This window comes from Branchiostoma lanceolatum, chromosome 6, assembly GCF_035083965.1.
Source record: "Branchiostoma lanceolatum isolate klBraLanc5 chromosome 6, klBraLanc5.hap2, whole genome shotgun sequence".
NCBI classification, from domain to species: domain Eukaryota; kingdom Metazoa; phylum Chordata; class Leptocardii; order Amphioxiformes; family Branchiostomatidae; genus Branchiostoma; species Branchiostoma lanceolatum.
The window spans coordinates 11,003,240-11,019,731 of record NC_089727.1 but is presented as its reverse complement, the minus strand read 5'-3'; the positions used below and the strand labels follow the sequence as shown (position 1 = coordinate 11,019,731).

Sequence of the window (16,492 nt, the reverse complement as noted above, 5' to 3'; positions counted from 1 at the left end):
CAAATAATCTAACATCATCATCATGCAGCGTATCAAATGATTTCATTGTACTTTTGACGTTGATCAAGGTTGCTGTGGTGATGGTGGCTTGACATCAAGGACAGATGACATGGAGCAAACGTGAATAAGTAAGTATACAATAGGGTTAGGAACATAGCTAAGGTCTAATGTTCACACTGGATCAATAAGCGAAATTGGTTAGCATTCGCATATGTATGCAACAATGCTATAGCAATTGCATATGTACACACACCATCTTGTGGTCATATCACATATGCATGTTTTTTTGTTGGTTTTAATGCTGTACTGTATTTCATCCCCCCACCCAACTGTACATGTCACCTCAATGCGAATTCCAACTCTGAAGTAATCTTACCTATCTAAATCTTAACTTTCTGTAAAAACATTGTGCGGTTAAGTCTGCAAATCACAGCCTAACCTACAATGTATGCAGCCCATAATTGCCCTTCCCTTCCAAAGGTCATTCCAAAGGTTCCAGAAACACAAAAGCATGGCCCCCTGGGAAACACAGCAACAACTGCTCTGGCTCAAACCAAGGACACAGTCTGTTCACAAAACCAAACCGCAAGTGCCACGAGTTGGGCAGGCTACAAAGGAGCACATAAACTTGTTCTGCCCCACCTGACAGCCACATCTCCAGTCTTGGATTGGAAAGCTCTGGTGCAGGGAAGTGTCCTGCCAACTGATCCACACATGCATGCAACTTGCAAGCCACAGGATTGATCGCTCACTGATATGCAAATTAGGAAACAACCATTCCATCAGCTGCCAGAGGGGAGGAAACTGTAGTGCGTAACACGCATATTCGTACAACACTTCCCTTTTGAGGTCACCTGTTCCAGTTTTAGCCACTTGTTTGACTGCATGTCAAACGCTAACCAGGATGAGATACACGTATTGTCCAAAACCTTTCTTGTGCGCAACCTGCCGTGTAGATGGTACAGTCCCTTATCAGTGAAAGGCACACACAATGGTAGCCAATTGCCACATTTCACACAGTGCCTTATGCCTGCATAAGTACATGTAAATACCTGGCATACTTCAGATAAACCTTCAATGGAAGTTTGTAAGGTTATCTGAGTCCCAGCATGCCTGTAGTGACTGGAGGACATCATGTTTTGATATTTCTTTCCTGAAAGAGGCCAATTCCAGGTTGTGACTCCAGGGAGAACAGATATATTTCTGTCAGTATCTAAAGTTTGTCACTTTTTCTTTGAAAAGTATTTTCTTTAAGTTAGTTACCCTGAAATCTGTTAGAAAAGAATATCGTACATTATGCATGGATGCTATCATACAGATTTGGTTGTCAAAACTTAACATTAGGCATAAAAAAACAGCCCAAACTCCCGACAAATCACGGTAACACTGAAAAACAAGGTCACATAGCATGTCCAGAACAGCAGATATGAAACTCCCACCCAAAAAGTCTGGCCTAATTATAGACTAATAGATGCTGTTTCTATTTCTAACTTCTGGAAGATTTTCTGAAGTTCTGTATGTATGGCCAGAGCGTATTTGCAAATTCTATTCTGGATAACAAACATACATTATACATGCAGTGGGACCTGGCCACAAACCATCAAACCAAACTTGTCTTGTAGCTATGACAAGGTGAGAATCAACCTGCCTAACTTAGTCATAGAAAAACAAGCAACAAAATTTTTCCATGCCCCTCCCCCCAAGCCTGATCAAACCACACTGTTAGCAGCCGCCCAACTTCGGCTGGCCGGAAGGGGCCTGTCATAGACAACGGACAGCAGAGTTTGTGTTACACAGACTTCCTCCCGCCCCAAACCAAACAGTTTTACCAGTATGATATGTAGTTGTCTCATCCCTAAGCTTGTAACAGGACAACCGGACATTCCTGCATTAGTCAGACCCTAAACCAGTACTTACTTCTACTACTACTACTAGCCCCAAAAAGTGCAAACACGGAGGTGTAGGATAGCACATGGAATGCAGCTGACACCTGAGTGGACAGCTAGAGTCATCCAACCACTCACCTCCACACTTCTGTCAACCCAGTAAATCCTTCGCTCGCACGAAGCCCAAAATAAGACCGTTCCTTATGCCTGCCGCTGTCATGTGCCCATGCTCTCCCGACCACACTGGCTAATAAACAGTCGGTACCTTCCTCTTGTGTCGGCCTCGTCCATTGTGGTGTGTTTGTTTTGTGAAACGATGATCCCTCCGAGCCGTGAGAACGGAGGTGTGTATGTATTCGCAAGTTGTGTACAAAAGGATGACGGGTGCTGCGAAGGAATTTTCAAAGGCAAGAGAAGGGTGCAAGGTTACTAATGTAATAGCAACATGGCAACCCTTCAAAGCGCCACTGTCAGTCTATCCCGAAAATGGGTACCTTATAGGTTGGGAAATGTGCTGCGGACATGTAATATGGTGGGAAATTGTTGACAAACTCATTGTCTTGCCAAGCAGTCGGGACCCTGGCTGTTGTGCTGCCCACCCGTTAAGTTCTCATTCTGTTCTGCCATTCAACAGTGAGCGATAACCAAACAGTTGCATTGGGTGGTTATTCTCAACAACAACAATCTAACAAAGAGGAACCTGGCACCACTAGAGAAAGCTGCACATAGACTTTCCCACAACTTTTTGTACCCCCCACCCACGGGCATGTGCCTGAAACCAAACAACAGGATATCTTACCATGAACGTGCTGTACACACGTGGAGAACATAACCCAATAAAAGCAGCTACAACTTACATGTACTGCCTTACCTTGCAGACACAAACACAAACATGGTGTTAGGAACAGGGGAAACCTTTAAAGCACACTCCACACGATGACATTTGACATATCGAAGGCCTATTATGGAAAACACTAGAACTATAATAAATAAAGTCCTAATCTGCATAACTTGCACCTACTTGTGTACATTGTACATGTCTGTCTAAGCTACCGGTACCTACATGCCTCAAATCATGACAATCCGTCCTTTTTTTTGACAAAAACACCCCTGCAGTTCAAAAATCAACTGCAAGGGGGTCAAAACTTCTTCCTAAATTCAAAAGTTACATACATCTCATTCTGCCAACCAAAAATCAAGACCATACCATAGCATGTCCAGGACAAAAGACTTAAAATATGGATTGGACATTTTCCTGCTGTACCAAAGAAAGCTACCTTGACCTTTGCCTTCCCAAGACCTACCTGTACCGACCTACCAAATAATCACCCGGTTATTGCTGGCCCAAATATCTGAGAGAAAAAAACAGACATACATGAAGAAGACACCAAAAAACAATACCTCCATCACTTAAGAAATATTAGAGTGACAGGTCTTGACAAAATCCAGACATGGTGATTGATACAATTTCTCCTATCAAAATTGTTCTGTACTACATTAAATCCACCACAGCCTTGTCATAGTGACCACCAACACATTCAGGGCATGAGGGGAATGGTGAACATCCCCTGTCACGTGCGTCAAGGCCACACTTATGACACATAAAGCCATCACACCCTATATATAGCTGCTAACCACTATGTAAGCCTTGGCACGAGGCCATTTTCATGGCTGACTGAAAAGCATTATTCTTGATCAAAAAGAAGTAAACACCTTTTTGAAAAGGTGTCAATCACAGACTGAAAGGCAACAGAGCATAACACTGCAGATGACGTCACATGAACACGTAAGCTAGGATCAATTGTCCGACGGAGCCAGGCCTTGGTGTAATTTTTCTTACGTTATAATTTTCTTTCAACAGCTTCTCAAACTTACGTCCAGAAATGGTATTTTCTACTGAAATAGACTGAATTTCTTAGTGGAAAATAAATCACCTATACAAAGTTCATTGAACCTATTTACACAAGGAAAAAAATGGACATACAAAATTACTTATAAATCTTTCACTCACTTCCACATGTAACTTACGGGTAAGGAGTTTTGTGGGAAGAAAATTATTACTAGAATAAGCACCATCAGAAGCCTTTGTACAGGCACTACTTTGTACCTATAGATTAATACAGTGAGACCTGCACAAGTGACCATCTCTTCATAAGGACCACCTGACCAATGTTACCACTTTTTGCTGGTCCCTTGGATAATTTTGAATCTTGTCCAGTGACCACCTGTCTACAAAGACCAGATTTTATGTGTCCCCTGACTGAATGGTCTTCTTGGGTAATACTAATAGGCACACTTTGCACATACTTGTAAAGGACTCTAATGTGTTAAAGTGATTAGGTTTATAAGGCAGTAATGCTTGCGTATGCCAGCAGGGGTTTGGCTGGAGGATAAATAGATAACCTGACAAAAGAAAAAGGCAGCCTGATATAAACACCTAAAAAGACGTCCCAAACAAGCCAGAGCCATAGGCCTGACAAGCAATTTGCACATCCACACAGCATATCTGTGCTGCACAATCTAGCAAAAATCTACCAGGATCTTCTTTTGTCCAGGAATAATAGAAGTGGTAAAACTGGGTGGAGAGGAGGCAGGCACATCTGAATGACATAATTATCACCCACTCTGTACTGAATGGTGAGGCTGTGAGAAACCACTTTACTCTCCCACACAGGGTATCTGTCTCATTGTTAGAGATTGAAAGAAAAAGTACTAGAGAGCACTGTCATTTTCTTATCGTATAGATGTGAGCGTTTAAGAATTTGTAGTGTCAATAAGGTTTTAGCAGCCAACTTGTGGAGCAAGATGAACACACTGCCTGATCAATGACTTATACCCCCAGTCTCATCTTCAAGTTTTACTCCCATTGATTTGTATGTAAAGATACGTCCGAACATAGTTTACGCGGCCTTTCATTTTTGGTCGGCACTCTTTTATGGTATCCACTCGGAGTAATACGTCATGAATGAGACCTTCTCTACTGTTGCTGTTTACATCTTGTGTGATGGCAGACAAAGGAGAAGGCACATTTATGTGCCCAGTGTTGTACCACCCAAGGAGATACAGCTACTTTGTTGTGCAACTGGTTCTGTGGTCAAGGCAAAACAACTACAAATGTGCCTGTAGGGAGTTGGAACAATCGGAATGCGGCTTAGTGTAAGTATGTAACAAGCCTGTAAAAACATCATTATTGTTCAGGTCAAGTGAAGTGGTGAAACAACGGGTAACGTCCAGTTTCTGACGAAAACCGGTAGCTCTGATGGAGACTTACAAAGACACCATGATTGGCAGTTATCGACAAATAACACAATTCCTAACATTTCAAACAAGTACACCTTGCTCCGCCAACCACTGAGTCCATAAGCAACCAGTAAATCTAACAGGTGAATCTGTAGACGGAGTTTACAAGGCACACTTTGACAGGTGAAGGGCGAATGCCTGGTTTACTGCTGTTGATGTTGACATAGCATTATTGGTTCCACAGAGCAAATACAGGCAAGCTGATTGGTAATAACATGCTTGTTCATAATGTATGCAGCGCAAAGGCAGGCGCGTCACTGAGCCGCCATCCTGGGGGTCGTGTCAACAGAACATGACGTATCGGGTAACACCACTGTTAGACCAAGCCCTAGTGGAGACACCTATTCATACTCATGTCCCAGAAAGACTCCGACAATGGAGGCATAGACAGGTTTTAAAAGCTACCTTTGGGATCAAAACAACGAAGTACAAACTAAAGCAAAGCCAGGACCACAATAGAAACATGGAAGAGAATGCACGGCCAGCCACATGTACTCTAGTCTAGTGAAGTGGGTTATAGGCTTCGCAGGTATTGCATGAATTCCAGCCCCTTCGCGTGACAAACTTCAATTAGAACACAAGCCTGGGTAGACGGACGTTACGCCATGTCAACACAGCACTTGTGTCCTGAATACACCCCTCCCCTCAAAAATGTTGGCATCCTCTAATCCGGTTCTGCCATATGGCTATGTGTTACATCATTATATATCATGATGTATATTTACATATCAGTACATCCTATTTCATCCAGTTTGTGGAGATTGGTTTGTTGGCAATATCGTTTTATGGATCTCAAATGAAGGTTACATGTTCAACATAATATGTACATAAACATATCCTTGTTTCTGCTGCTATCCCTTCCTAACGAATTTTCATACGGCCCACACAAGTTGTTTTCAAGCATATTCACCACAGCTAGACAGTGTTAGAAGACGTTTATCAACCAAGACAGCGGACACAGCAAAGAAAATATTCTTATGTGGAGATTTGTCTTCAAAAAAGTCAGTAACACTAGGAGAGAGGAGGAAGTTTACACTGAACTCGCCAAGGATTTCACAAGATCTAGGCAGGCCAACACAAGCCAGCCTTCTAACCTTATTCCCTTTCTTACCATCAAGGTATGTGATATCATACTTCCTGTCTTACTCTTAGTCTACTTTGTTGTTTCCTCACTCAAAATTCTGCCAGGTCTCCCTGGTAGCAACTCTGATGTACAAGCAGATACAGTAGTGGTCTCAAATCAACTTTTTCATCCTCCACATTTCCTCTCTCAAAATTACATCGAGGATCCCTGCAGTACTTGTACAAGTAGTCTGTATAACGCAAACTTCAGCTGTCCGGGGGTTTCTCTCCCCTCCCCTTGGGTTGCGAGGCGTTTACAGGGTGGGGAGCAGTCACAGGAGGCTTGATTGAATTCAGGCTATTGTACAAGTATGTCTCTCCCTCCCAGACGGACAGTTGCGGACAGAACAATGACAAGATGTTCTCTGGCTAACTAAGACAGAACTCACCGTCCAGAAGTTCCTGTGTGCCTGACACCTGCTGACTCCGTCCTGCAGAGCAGCACCCTGTTGCAGCAGCCGCAGAACCAGAGGAAGAACAAAGACGCATGGAGCATTCAGACTGGACTTTTTGCAAGTAGTTAACATGAATGACCTAACATGGACTGGCTGAAAGAAGGCATGCCCCAATCCGCAACATTAGCTGCTCTCAGAAAGCTGAGACCATTGTCGTGGCGGCTCTGTCCCATTCTCCGCAGGTGTACGGTGGCAATTATCACTATGCTGCCACACATGTTTCCTTTGTGGTCATCCCTTCCACAGCAGCCATGGACTGGGAAGGGGCTGCTCCTAGCAAATATCGAGTGACAGCCGCAAACAATGGCTTAGAAATATTTGACATTCCAGAGGCCAAGCCCGCTGAAGAGGGAATCAAGAACAAGTCATTTGCATAAAAAATGTGTGGGCACTGTGGGCCTGCGCACCACCATGGACAGAGTGCAATGACCCGATTCACACAAGGAAAAAGCAGTGTCATAGGACAGCTATGGTTGGACAGTTTGTGTTTACATACCAATGGGATGTTGGGGAGATCACAGTGCGCCCACCAGTGACTCGCTGTAATCGTCGATAGAGTGCTTGCAAACTTCAAAATGGACAGGGAAGATGTTCAATATATCGTGCAACAGATTATGTTTTCCTTAATCTTACTTTCGCATGTTTTCTTCAACTTATGCAATGGCAACAGAGCTAGCAGAGATTGGGTACGAGATCTTAGTCTAGAGTTAGTTCACCACAGCCAAAATAAGATGGCAGCCCGATAGAAAAAAAATAATAAAAAAACAGAGCAGCCCTGCCTCCTGACAAATTCGCATCAACAGTCTGCAACACCCGGATACTCTGATGTTGAGCCCCACCAGGGCGCTGCCCCCGGCCCCTGCCCCTATGCTGTGAAAAATCCTGGTGAGAACACTGTGTGGTAAATAAAAAAAGAGAGCGAAAAGAACATGATCACTTTGTAGAAATCCTTATGTGAAAGCCACTGAGGCAAAAACTACCGTCCTTTACACTAATTATAGCAGATGAAAAAGGAGGCTTTCAGAACACATGAACTGAAATGTGAAATTTGCCCAGTCGGCGTAGAAATGTTCATGAATATCGCAACTGCTTGTCCGAGTAAGTCGGTTGCAGTTCCGCGACCATTGACCACGGCTAAATACCAAATGCCAATAAAACCACACAATTTTTTCTTCTTCGAATTACATGTATTTCATAGTTTATACCCTAAACCTTTTTTGTACTTATCTATATCAGTCACAGTGTGTAAAACGGCATAGTCTGGCATAACCACTGGTGCATTTGCTTTCCAACTCACTTAGTGGACAAATTCATGTGGTCGGAGCTGACCTCTTGTTGCAATATTGATTTTGTTTCCCCAGGAGAGGAATCTAAGTAAGAAATATGATAGCGGCCCAGACCAATATGGTTATTAATCCTGAATGAGACATATGAGACCCAGGTGGGATGGCGGCATTCCTATTACAGCCATTAGCCTCTTATCCCATCAATTCCTTTTATCTAATGTAATGGATACAATTTTTCATGACATGTAATCAAACATCAATGTTGTTATGACTCATACAGGTAACTTTATAGAGTTGATTTTAATTTTCCCTCAAAATAACTGGTAGCTACGTCTCAAACAGAAATTTCTAAAAAAAAGCATGAAATTTTCTTTCATCTGTACAAATCATCATCATCATCATTCTGACTCTGAATCATGTCTGTAGTGACTGCCCGTCTACATAGACCAGATGTTTCAGTCCCCTCACTGAATGTTCTTTTTGGGTAATACTAATAGGCACACTTAGCACATACTTGTAAAGGACTGTAATGGTTTATAAATACTAAAATGAAATAATGTGATAATCTGACAGTGTTTTACGATATTGATATGATATTGATACCAAAAACACGCACCCATACAACACTGATCCTGTTCACATCAAGAATCAGGCAAATCTGGTTATCTAAAATAATGTTCTGAATCTACAGCCTAAGCTGCATATGTGCATGTAACCCTGTCTACCAATTTTGGAAAAGGATTCTATGGGACTGTATGATATCAAGGGCAGTTAGTTGATGGGTCTGGTGGGGAATTTCCTAAGTAAAACACCCATCGCCTGTGTAAATGAGAAACTGTATTTGTAGATTTATCAAATTATGGTGAAAAGCACACCCTTGTTTTTGTTCAATTTGCTCATCACTGCATGTGGTGCAGTATTAGTATATTTATTTATTTATTTAGATTACAGATAATAATGTTGCATGAAGAGAGAGTTAAAATTAAAGGAATTTTTTTCACTCCCCCCAACAGCTTTTACATGGGCTTCCCATTATTACCCCGGTACATGGGTCATAACAATTTTGCACCGCCCTTTCCCATATAATTGAAAAGCAGTACTGGTTGTAAAATACTGGTTGTATCATGGTAGACAAGTAAGAAAAAATGACAGATATTTCTATACATAATATATCTACAGGCCATGTAAGCGAGGAAAATTGCGTACTGTAATGTGCATAAATGCATGTAGTTTGTGTCTTGTATTAACGTTTGCGACATGACGTTTGGTCAAATCAAGTAGAAAAGGTTATTTTCCTGGCACAGTCAGAGGTGTATGTTTCAAAATCACCAACTGGGGAAGGGAATGTTATCTTTTTGGGATGGACAGGCCAAACACAAACATCCTGTGATAATCAACTCCTGTCTGGGGTTAATCAGAAACTGCCCAGCAGAAACACCCAACACCACTTTGCCCAGTGATAGAAGTAATGATAACTGACAACAAAGTCCTCTTGGATTGGGCTTTTAGAGAGGCCAGGTCAATATCAGTTGTCAAGCATGTGTTGTCTTTTGTTTCATGGGGTAGTCTACAAAAGGCCTGTTTGGAAGAATGCAGCGACCACCTGATGTAAGAAAATGACATATCATACGACCAACCGCAGACGTACAACGGCTTTTTTGTGCATGTAGGTAGTAGAATCTAGAGCAGAGGAAGGCAGCTCGACAGGGTGTCTGTGACGGAAGTATCAAGCTAGGCCTAGTATGCTATTGTATTTCTTCTTGCTTTTTTTGTTGTTCCGTGTCGTTTGTTTCTGCTTTGCCTCGCTTTTTCAGTTGTGTAGCATTCGATTGTTTCTGCTTCCCAAGTAAGAAGTGGCGGAAGGCCACAACCAGCCCCGCAAAAACAGCAAAAAAAGGGAAAGCCTATAATAAGTATAAACATGATTGTCGCCTGGCACCATTGCCGTGCGTCCAGAAATTTTCCTAGTGTAAATCGGGTCTAAGCTACCTGCATGCCAAACTCATGACAATTTGCCCTTCCTTCTTGAGGTATCTATCCTCTTTGAAAGTTTTTAACAAAAACGCCCCCGCTGACCCAGTTCCAAAATTAGCCGGGATTGGGACAAAAAGCTACTCCTTCCTGACGTCAAAAGCATTCACAAAAGTCAAGACCATAGCACGTCCAGGACAAAAGATACAGAAAAAAGTGTACCAAAAACCTTGGACTTTTTTTTGGAGTTGGATGACGTGACATGCCATAAATGTGGGAACTAGCCCAGCATTGTTCACAGAAACTAGTTGCCCCTGACGATATCAAAGTGTCACTGTTACCATTTTCCAGCCATGTTTCCAATTTATCATAACACAAACATGTTTATCATGCTGACCTCAGCATGCCATCGAATACACATGGTACTGGGTGCAGCAGTACTTTGATTTACCAAACTCAGGCACAAGCCAATCTGGCCAAATCAGAACTAAGGAGACGATGGCACCATAGATGAAATGTTACTTGTTATGTAGTGTTATAACGTTATATTATAACATTAACACAATTAACGTTGACCTATGTCTTTCTTCTTCCTTCATGGGCACAAAAAAGTGATGATTCCCTTTATCATGCTGGTAGTAAAACAAGAAGAGAACTATAAGCAATAACATAAAATAACTTCTGTCATCCAGCTGCATGTAGTCTCTACCAGACTTCTTGGGCTGTACACATAACTGTAAAATTAGTACACATAATTTATTGGCCAAATGGGGTGAATCTATAATCTCATTCTGCCAGAGGAATAAAAGGCAGTTGGAGCTCCTAACAATGAGTTAAAGAAAAAGTGAAAAACAAGGCATGTTGGATTAGAGGTTGGCCCTATGTACCACATATAGCACGGGACGGACTAACTCTAACGTCGGGAATCAGCCAGCCATAAGGCTACATTCTCTAACACAATGAGGAGTAGCCATGCCCGCAGCTGTTGGGGAGGGAGGGGGGTGGTGGTCTAACGTTTTCTGCATATCGCGTTTTCCCTACACGCACCCCTCACCCCCACCGCCACACACACGCAAAGTTGAGAAGGCCGGTGGCATTCTAAAGGGACAAAGGGATGAGACCAAATTCGACACAACAAAAAACAACTAACGTTTCCTTGCAACAGCTGTTTGTCCATAACCGCCCGGTCTCTGTCGGCGTGTAACGCTAGGGATTATATCTTCACGCCTCCTTCAAATCTTCTAATCATACGGATTTCACGACATGTAGTAAGTCCAAGTAGTGAAATGTACACAAAAGCCCGACTAACTAACCTTTCCTGAAATAGTGGTCCTCGGTTTTACCAGCCGGAGACGGAAGATTCCCAGCGTGAAGCTTCAGTTCCTGTCGGACATGTTGTTGGAGCGACCGTCTTTTTTCTCCGCCGTGCCGGGCCACACGCCCGCAATCCATTTACACAACAACCCAACAATAACGCCAGCGTCCCACTGTTGATGCATATAATCACCTTATGACCGTCTGTCCTCGCTTAACATCAATTGAACAAAGAATCTGTGAAGAATGTTCTTCCGTGCTAAAGTCTTAGTGCCGCTAGGCTCTACCGTGATCACACACACGTCCCCTCCACTGTCAACACACCGCGACGTGGGGGAACCCGCCCGCCCGGCTCACGCGCTGATTGGCCGCAAGGACCATACGTCATGTGACGTCATAATACGTCACAGCCTGACACTTAACTCAAAGCAGATGTTGGGGTTGCGCTGTAGCGGAAAATGCATACATCCTCTGAGTCTTGTCTATAGAAAAAACACTTTTTGTCGGCATAATGATACAATATTGAATATACCATAGTACTTTTTAAAAATTTTGGACTATATCTAGACTGCATTGGGTCTACTGAAACAATTTGATCTTTCTTGCTAGCAACATCTGCTTGGAGATTAACGTTAATCATGTTAATCTGGTTCCTTCCTGAGTTCCTCTTTTCCAGGAACAGTGAAATTGAAAAAAAATAGCATAGCTCAACTTCCTGGTGTGAGGACGTCCTCAGCTCTTCTCCTAAAGCATTGGGAAGGCCAAATGTGCTGGGTTTGCTGAAACCGCCTTTTAATATGTTTGTCCAACATTACCTGTCCAAAGTGGGACAGCCAGGGTATGTAGTGTTGTTGTAGTCATGAGAAGTGCCACCATCACATGGTGCTGGATGTAATCTCGAAGACAAGATTTATGGCGGTGGCTTTCCTAAGTTCCTTGGTACGGCACTGAGCACAACTTGTAAAACTTAAAGCAATGTCAAAACAACATTTAAACGGATCTCAGCACACCCGTAATAAGGTTTGATCCCAAAACAAATTTTTACTAAAAACACATCACTTCTTATGCTTTTCAGCCATGGCCAAGTTGTAGCATTTTCTTTTTTTGCAGCAGCAGATCATGAGCAAAGTGGACCAGGTAGACCCTCTCAACCCTTTTATCACTTTCTTGCTGTGCACTACCACAGACCCCTGCAGCAGAACAATTGGGATGTGAACAGGGTAAGTCTCAGTTTATATGATGTGGAAAATGTGCCTAAGCCTTGCTAAATGACAGGTACCAGGTTGATAGAAAAAATGATCTGGGCTGGTTGGAAAAATGATCCAACAGCAAAACAAAAGATGTCCCCTATGGAACAGTATCACACACATGTAGGTAGCGCCCCCATGCAGAAAGCTATTGAATTGCAACAGTATTGTACCCATTGACATGAGATGAGTTGAACTGATTGGTTATATGGAGGACTGCATGGAAAGGTAACTTTATGCTAGATTCAGGCCGACTGACTATGCTTTGTGGTTAATTCAAGTGGTCTCAACCAATCACAATATTGCAAAAGATTTTACCTTGCTGCTATATATCTTACCATTATTCCATAATTATGCTTGAGTGGCCTGGAGATCACATTTACAAAATCAAATGTGCCATTAAGGAGGTTACTATTTTCAAACCTCCTTTGATACGCATGTATAGAATATTCAATCATATTTGTAAGTAATGCTACCTGATATTAAGCCAAGTGAGTCAAGGTAAAGAAATTTTCCCAGGTATAAAGGATTTGGTATATATATGACACTGCATGTAAACAGTCTTTGAAATGTACCAAAGAACGCACAACTACGTAGCCTGCTACTACTCCTATCTCCAATATAGACTGAAAAGTACAATGTATACTGTCACAGTCTTGAATAAATACAAATGTATGTGAATAACCTTTATTGTATAGGTTCACGAATGCAAACAGAAATATACAGATAGTGCTTTTTATGTTGCTGTCACTTTGAATTTTGTAAGTTACTTTTCATGTACCCTGCTGCAAAAGAATCTCAGTGAGGCAGCATACACAGCGAAGCTTGACATTTGCAACGGGCTGGATTTTAAGGGGGGCTGGGAGGGAGTTGGCCAGTTTTAAGGCTGGTGTCCTGGGTATTTGGTAAAGGGCATGTTACACAGATAAGGTGTCTTCTTTTCAACAAAAACAAAACGATGAACCTTTCATTTCTTTTCTACAGGTAAGTCAAGAATACCCTAACATTCTCCCAGTGCTGACTAACTATGTAACCAATAGAGAATGGAGTGCCAAATGGCTACTTCAGTTTAATTACAAAATATGCATGCCCAAAATAACGGGAATCAGGGCTTGATTGGTATAATTAATGAGGAAACAATTTCCAGTGTTTTCCATAACAGGACTTCAATAAATGTAAACATGTAATTTAGGGCAGGCCCAACATTAAAATGCCAATGAGAGCCCCTCAGTAACTAGGATGGCACCCATATGTTAGTGACAGCAGAACCTTTTGGATGTGACAATGTTGATGGTGTGGCCTATGACACACATCTATGATATAGATGTAAATATTGACTAATTAATAATCTGAGAACAGTTTTTCACCATGCATTTGACTTAACTAGTCTACAATTTGTATAAGATCCTAACTCATATCTATGAGGGACGTATTGTAAGCTATAAATTGTTCCTGTATAATACAAAATGTCTTACATGAAAACAAGTCCTTAAACTGCAGAGACGTTTTGTTTGACCTCTGTGTACATGATGACAATAATAGTACAGAGATTATGATTAAAGCAAATGTCAACACAAAGAGTCAGAGATGATGTGACAACTGTATATTTTAGTAAGCCAGAGGTGTTGAGAAAATGTCAGAACTTTGAGATATGTGAGTGTGCCAAAGTGGGCACAGTTTGGCAGCGATTCAATGTGCACAGGAGACAGGCACAAATGGCCATCCTACTAGTAATGTAATCTAGGCTAGACTCCAGCCTAGGTCACAAAATATACCCCAGGGTATATTCCAGTCAGATTCCAGCCTAGGCCAGAATACATAACCCAGGTAACCCAGGCCAGGGGTAGTTACCGGCACAAAATATTAACCAATCCAGTGAACACATTGCACCTTAATCGGGCCATGGTGACTTAATTTTCGTTGGTTTAAAAAAGGGAGAAGATCGTGCCCTGTTCAAAACTACAGTAAAGATTTGACTCAGTCTGCATTATTATAATATACATATATTAAAGCTGTGTAGCCACACTTCAGTTAAACATGTTTATTAGTCACTTCAATGTGAACTAAGTTGTGAGGGACAAAACAAAATAAGCACTTTCTAAGCTATTCAAAATCCAAAAGGACTAGTTGGAGTTGCGAGTGCACATGGCCCAGTCCCTGACAATTACAAGGACATAATGTTTTAGCATGTGAAGACATCATTTTTTTTTCAAAAGCCCTTAAAAGAGACCATGGTAAAATCAGCAAGTGTGTGTTGGCATGTTGGTGAGAATTTTGCAGAGGGGTGTTTGCTCACTTTGCTAATCCATACAAAATGTAAACATATTTGCGGTTGTAGATTTGAACGTACGCAACATTTAAAACAATAGATGATTCTATACACACTTTGATCAGTTTTGGGTGTTCAACCCTATCAAAGATGTCATCCCTGAGCTCAATTCAGTGTAGCCTTAGCAGATATCCAGAAAACAGAAAAAGTAGACTCACCTGTCTGCTCACGGTGAGTGCACACCGTCTGAACCTGAAACACAAAGATTGACAAACATTCAGTCACCTTAGGCATAATAACAAAAATGTAGAGAAAATATTTCTGCGTTTTACTTGACTTTTATTTCAAAATAAGTGTCGCAGAGGTCACATGAGAAGTGTGGGGACAAGGTTGACACTCACTTTTGGGCGTGCACCACTGCCATGCCCCAGTTCTGGGGACTGATCAGGTGATGCTGTGGGGGAGGTAAAAGGTGAGGGGTAGGGGGACGTCTCTGTCGAACAAAGGGGAGAGCTGGTCACTGAGTCCTGCTTATCATGTGGGCTATGGGTCTGGAGAAGAAAGAGTCCTGTGTTATTCAATGTTGCATGATAGTACAGATAGTATGATAAAAGGGTCCGAATCTGACCCCTACTCTTTTCGATAGGTGTGGTGGGTTCTTTCACATGCCCGAGGTGTGGCTTTCCACAAACAAGGGACCTCCACTCAACATCCTATCTGAGGGATGTTTCTAACCAAAGCCAGGCACCCATTTCCACCTGTCGGTGAGTAAAGTCCTGCAAAGTGCCTTTCATATGGGCACAGCATAGGTGGCATGTCAGAGGATTTGAACCCAGGACCTCTGGGTTCTAGCTCAAACACCCTACAAGTTAAGCCAACATGACACCACAAAAATACATGTAGTCTACATCGTTTGAAGTAAGACATGCTTGCACCAGTCACCAGTGTCGTGTAAGTAATCTTCCTGGTTACAGCCTGGGAAGTATCACTGGCCTGCACCAGCGTTATGTAAGTAGACTGTATACTATAGTTATTGTGTTTATCACTTTATGTAGCATGTGAAGAATGACAGTCTTGCACCAGTGTTGTATATGTCTACATCATAAAATTTATGATGGGTCATGACTTGTCAGTGTGAGTGGTGTGAAGGATAGTGCAGTAGGGTTTTACAACAGTGTCATGTAAAATGTCATAGTGTTTACATCACGTGAAGAACAGCAGACTTGTACCAGTGCTGCTTGTAAGTGTAAGGGGCCATTGTGTTTACATATGGATAGTGTGAAGAATAACAGACTTGCCCCGTGAGTCGTATCATGTAAGAATATGAAGTCAAATATCGTGCAAAGAATGATGGGCATGCATCAGTGTTGTGCTAGAGGTTACCGTATTGTGTTTACATCGTGCAAAGTCCCACCCTACCCCTATACTAAATTTTCTGGGGGTAGATATGTTATGATATTACGTAGTATTCTTCAATTATGTATTCTTCAATTATATACAAAGTGACCATTTTTGTAAATTAAGTGTATTCTCAGACTGTAGATGAAAAGCTACAGTATAGAAGAGCAAACTTTCCCTCAAATCTACACCATACACTCAAGACCAACTTATGTTGGGTCAGGCCAGTTCACTGATGCCCTCT

General features: G+C 42.0%; 1 protein-coding gene and 1 long non-coding RNA gene across 8 annotated transcripts in view; one reads left to right on the top strand and one right to left on the bottom strand.

The window, feature by feature from the left end:
• Positions 1 to 16,492, bottom strand: part of LOC136436550 (rho GTPase-activating protein 7-like) — a 28,707-nt gene that overhangs the window by 8,253 nt on the left and 3,962 nt on the right. For 3 of the 7 annotated variants that reach the window (XM_066430604.1, XM_066430606.1, XM_066430605.1), the window contains 2 exons: positions 15,252 to 15,401; positions 15,069 to 15,102 (listed from right to left, as the gene is read on the bottom strand). In XM_066430604.1, the coding sequence (XP_066286701.1) occupies positions 15,069 to 15,102; positions 15,252 to 15,401 (184 nt within the window). Of the gene's footprint in view, positions 1 to 642; positions 772 to 2,024; positions 2,154 to 6,697; positions 6,755 to 11,333; positions 11,672 to 15,068; positions 15,103 to 15,251; positions 15,402 to 16,492 lie in introns of those variants that run through there. The other 4 variants (XM_066430607.1, XM_066430608.1, XM_066430611.1 and 1 more) reach the window with 4 other exon arrangements.
• On the top strand, positions 12,039 to 14,167 carry LOC136436553 (uncharacterized). Its single transcript, XR_010756056.1, has 2 exons — positions 12,039 to 12,172; positions 12,445 to 14,167. It is a non-coding gene; the product is annotated as an uncharacterized lncRNA (long non-coding RNA).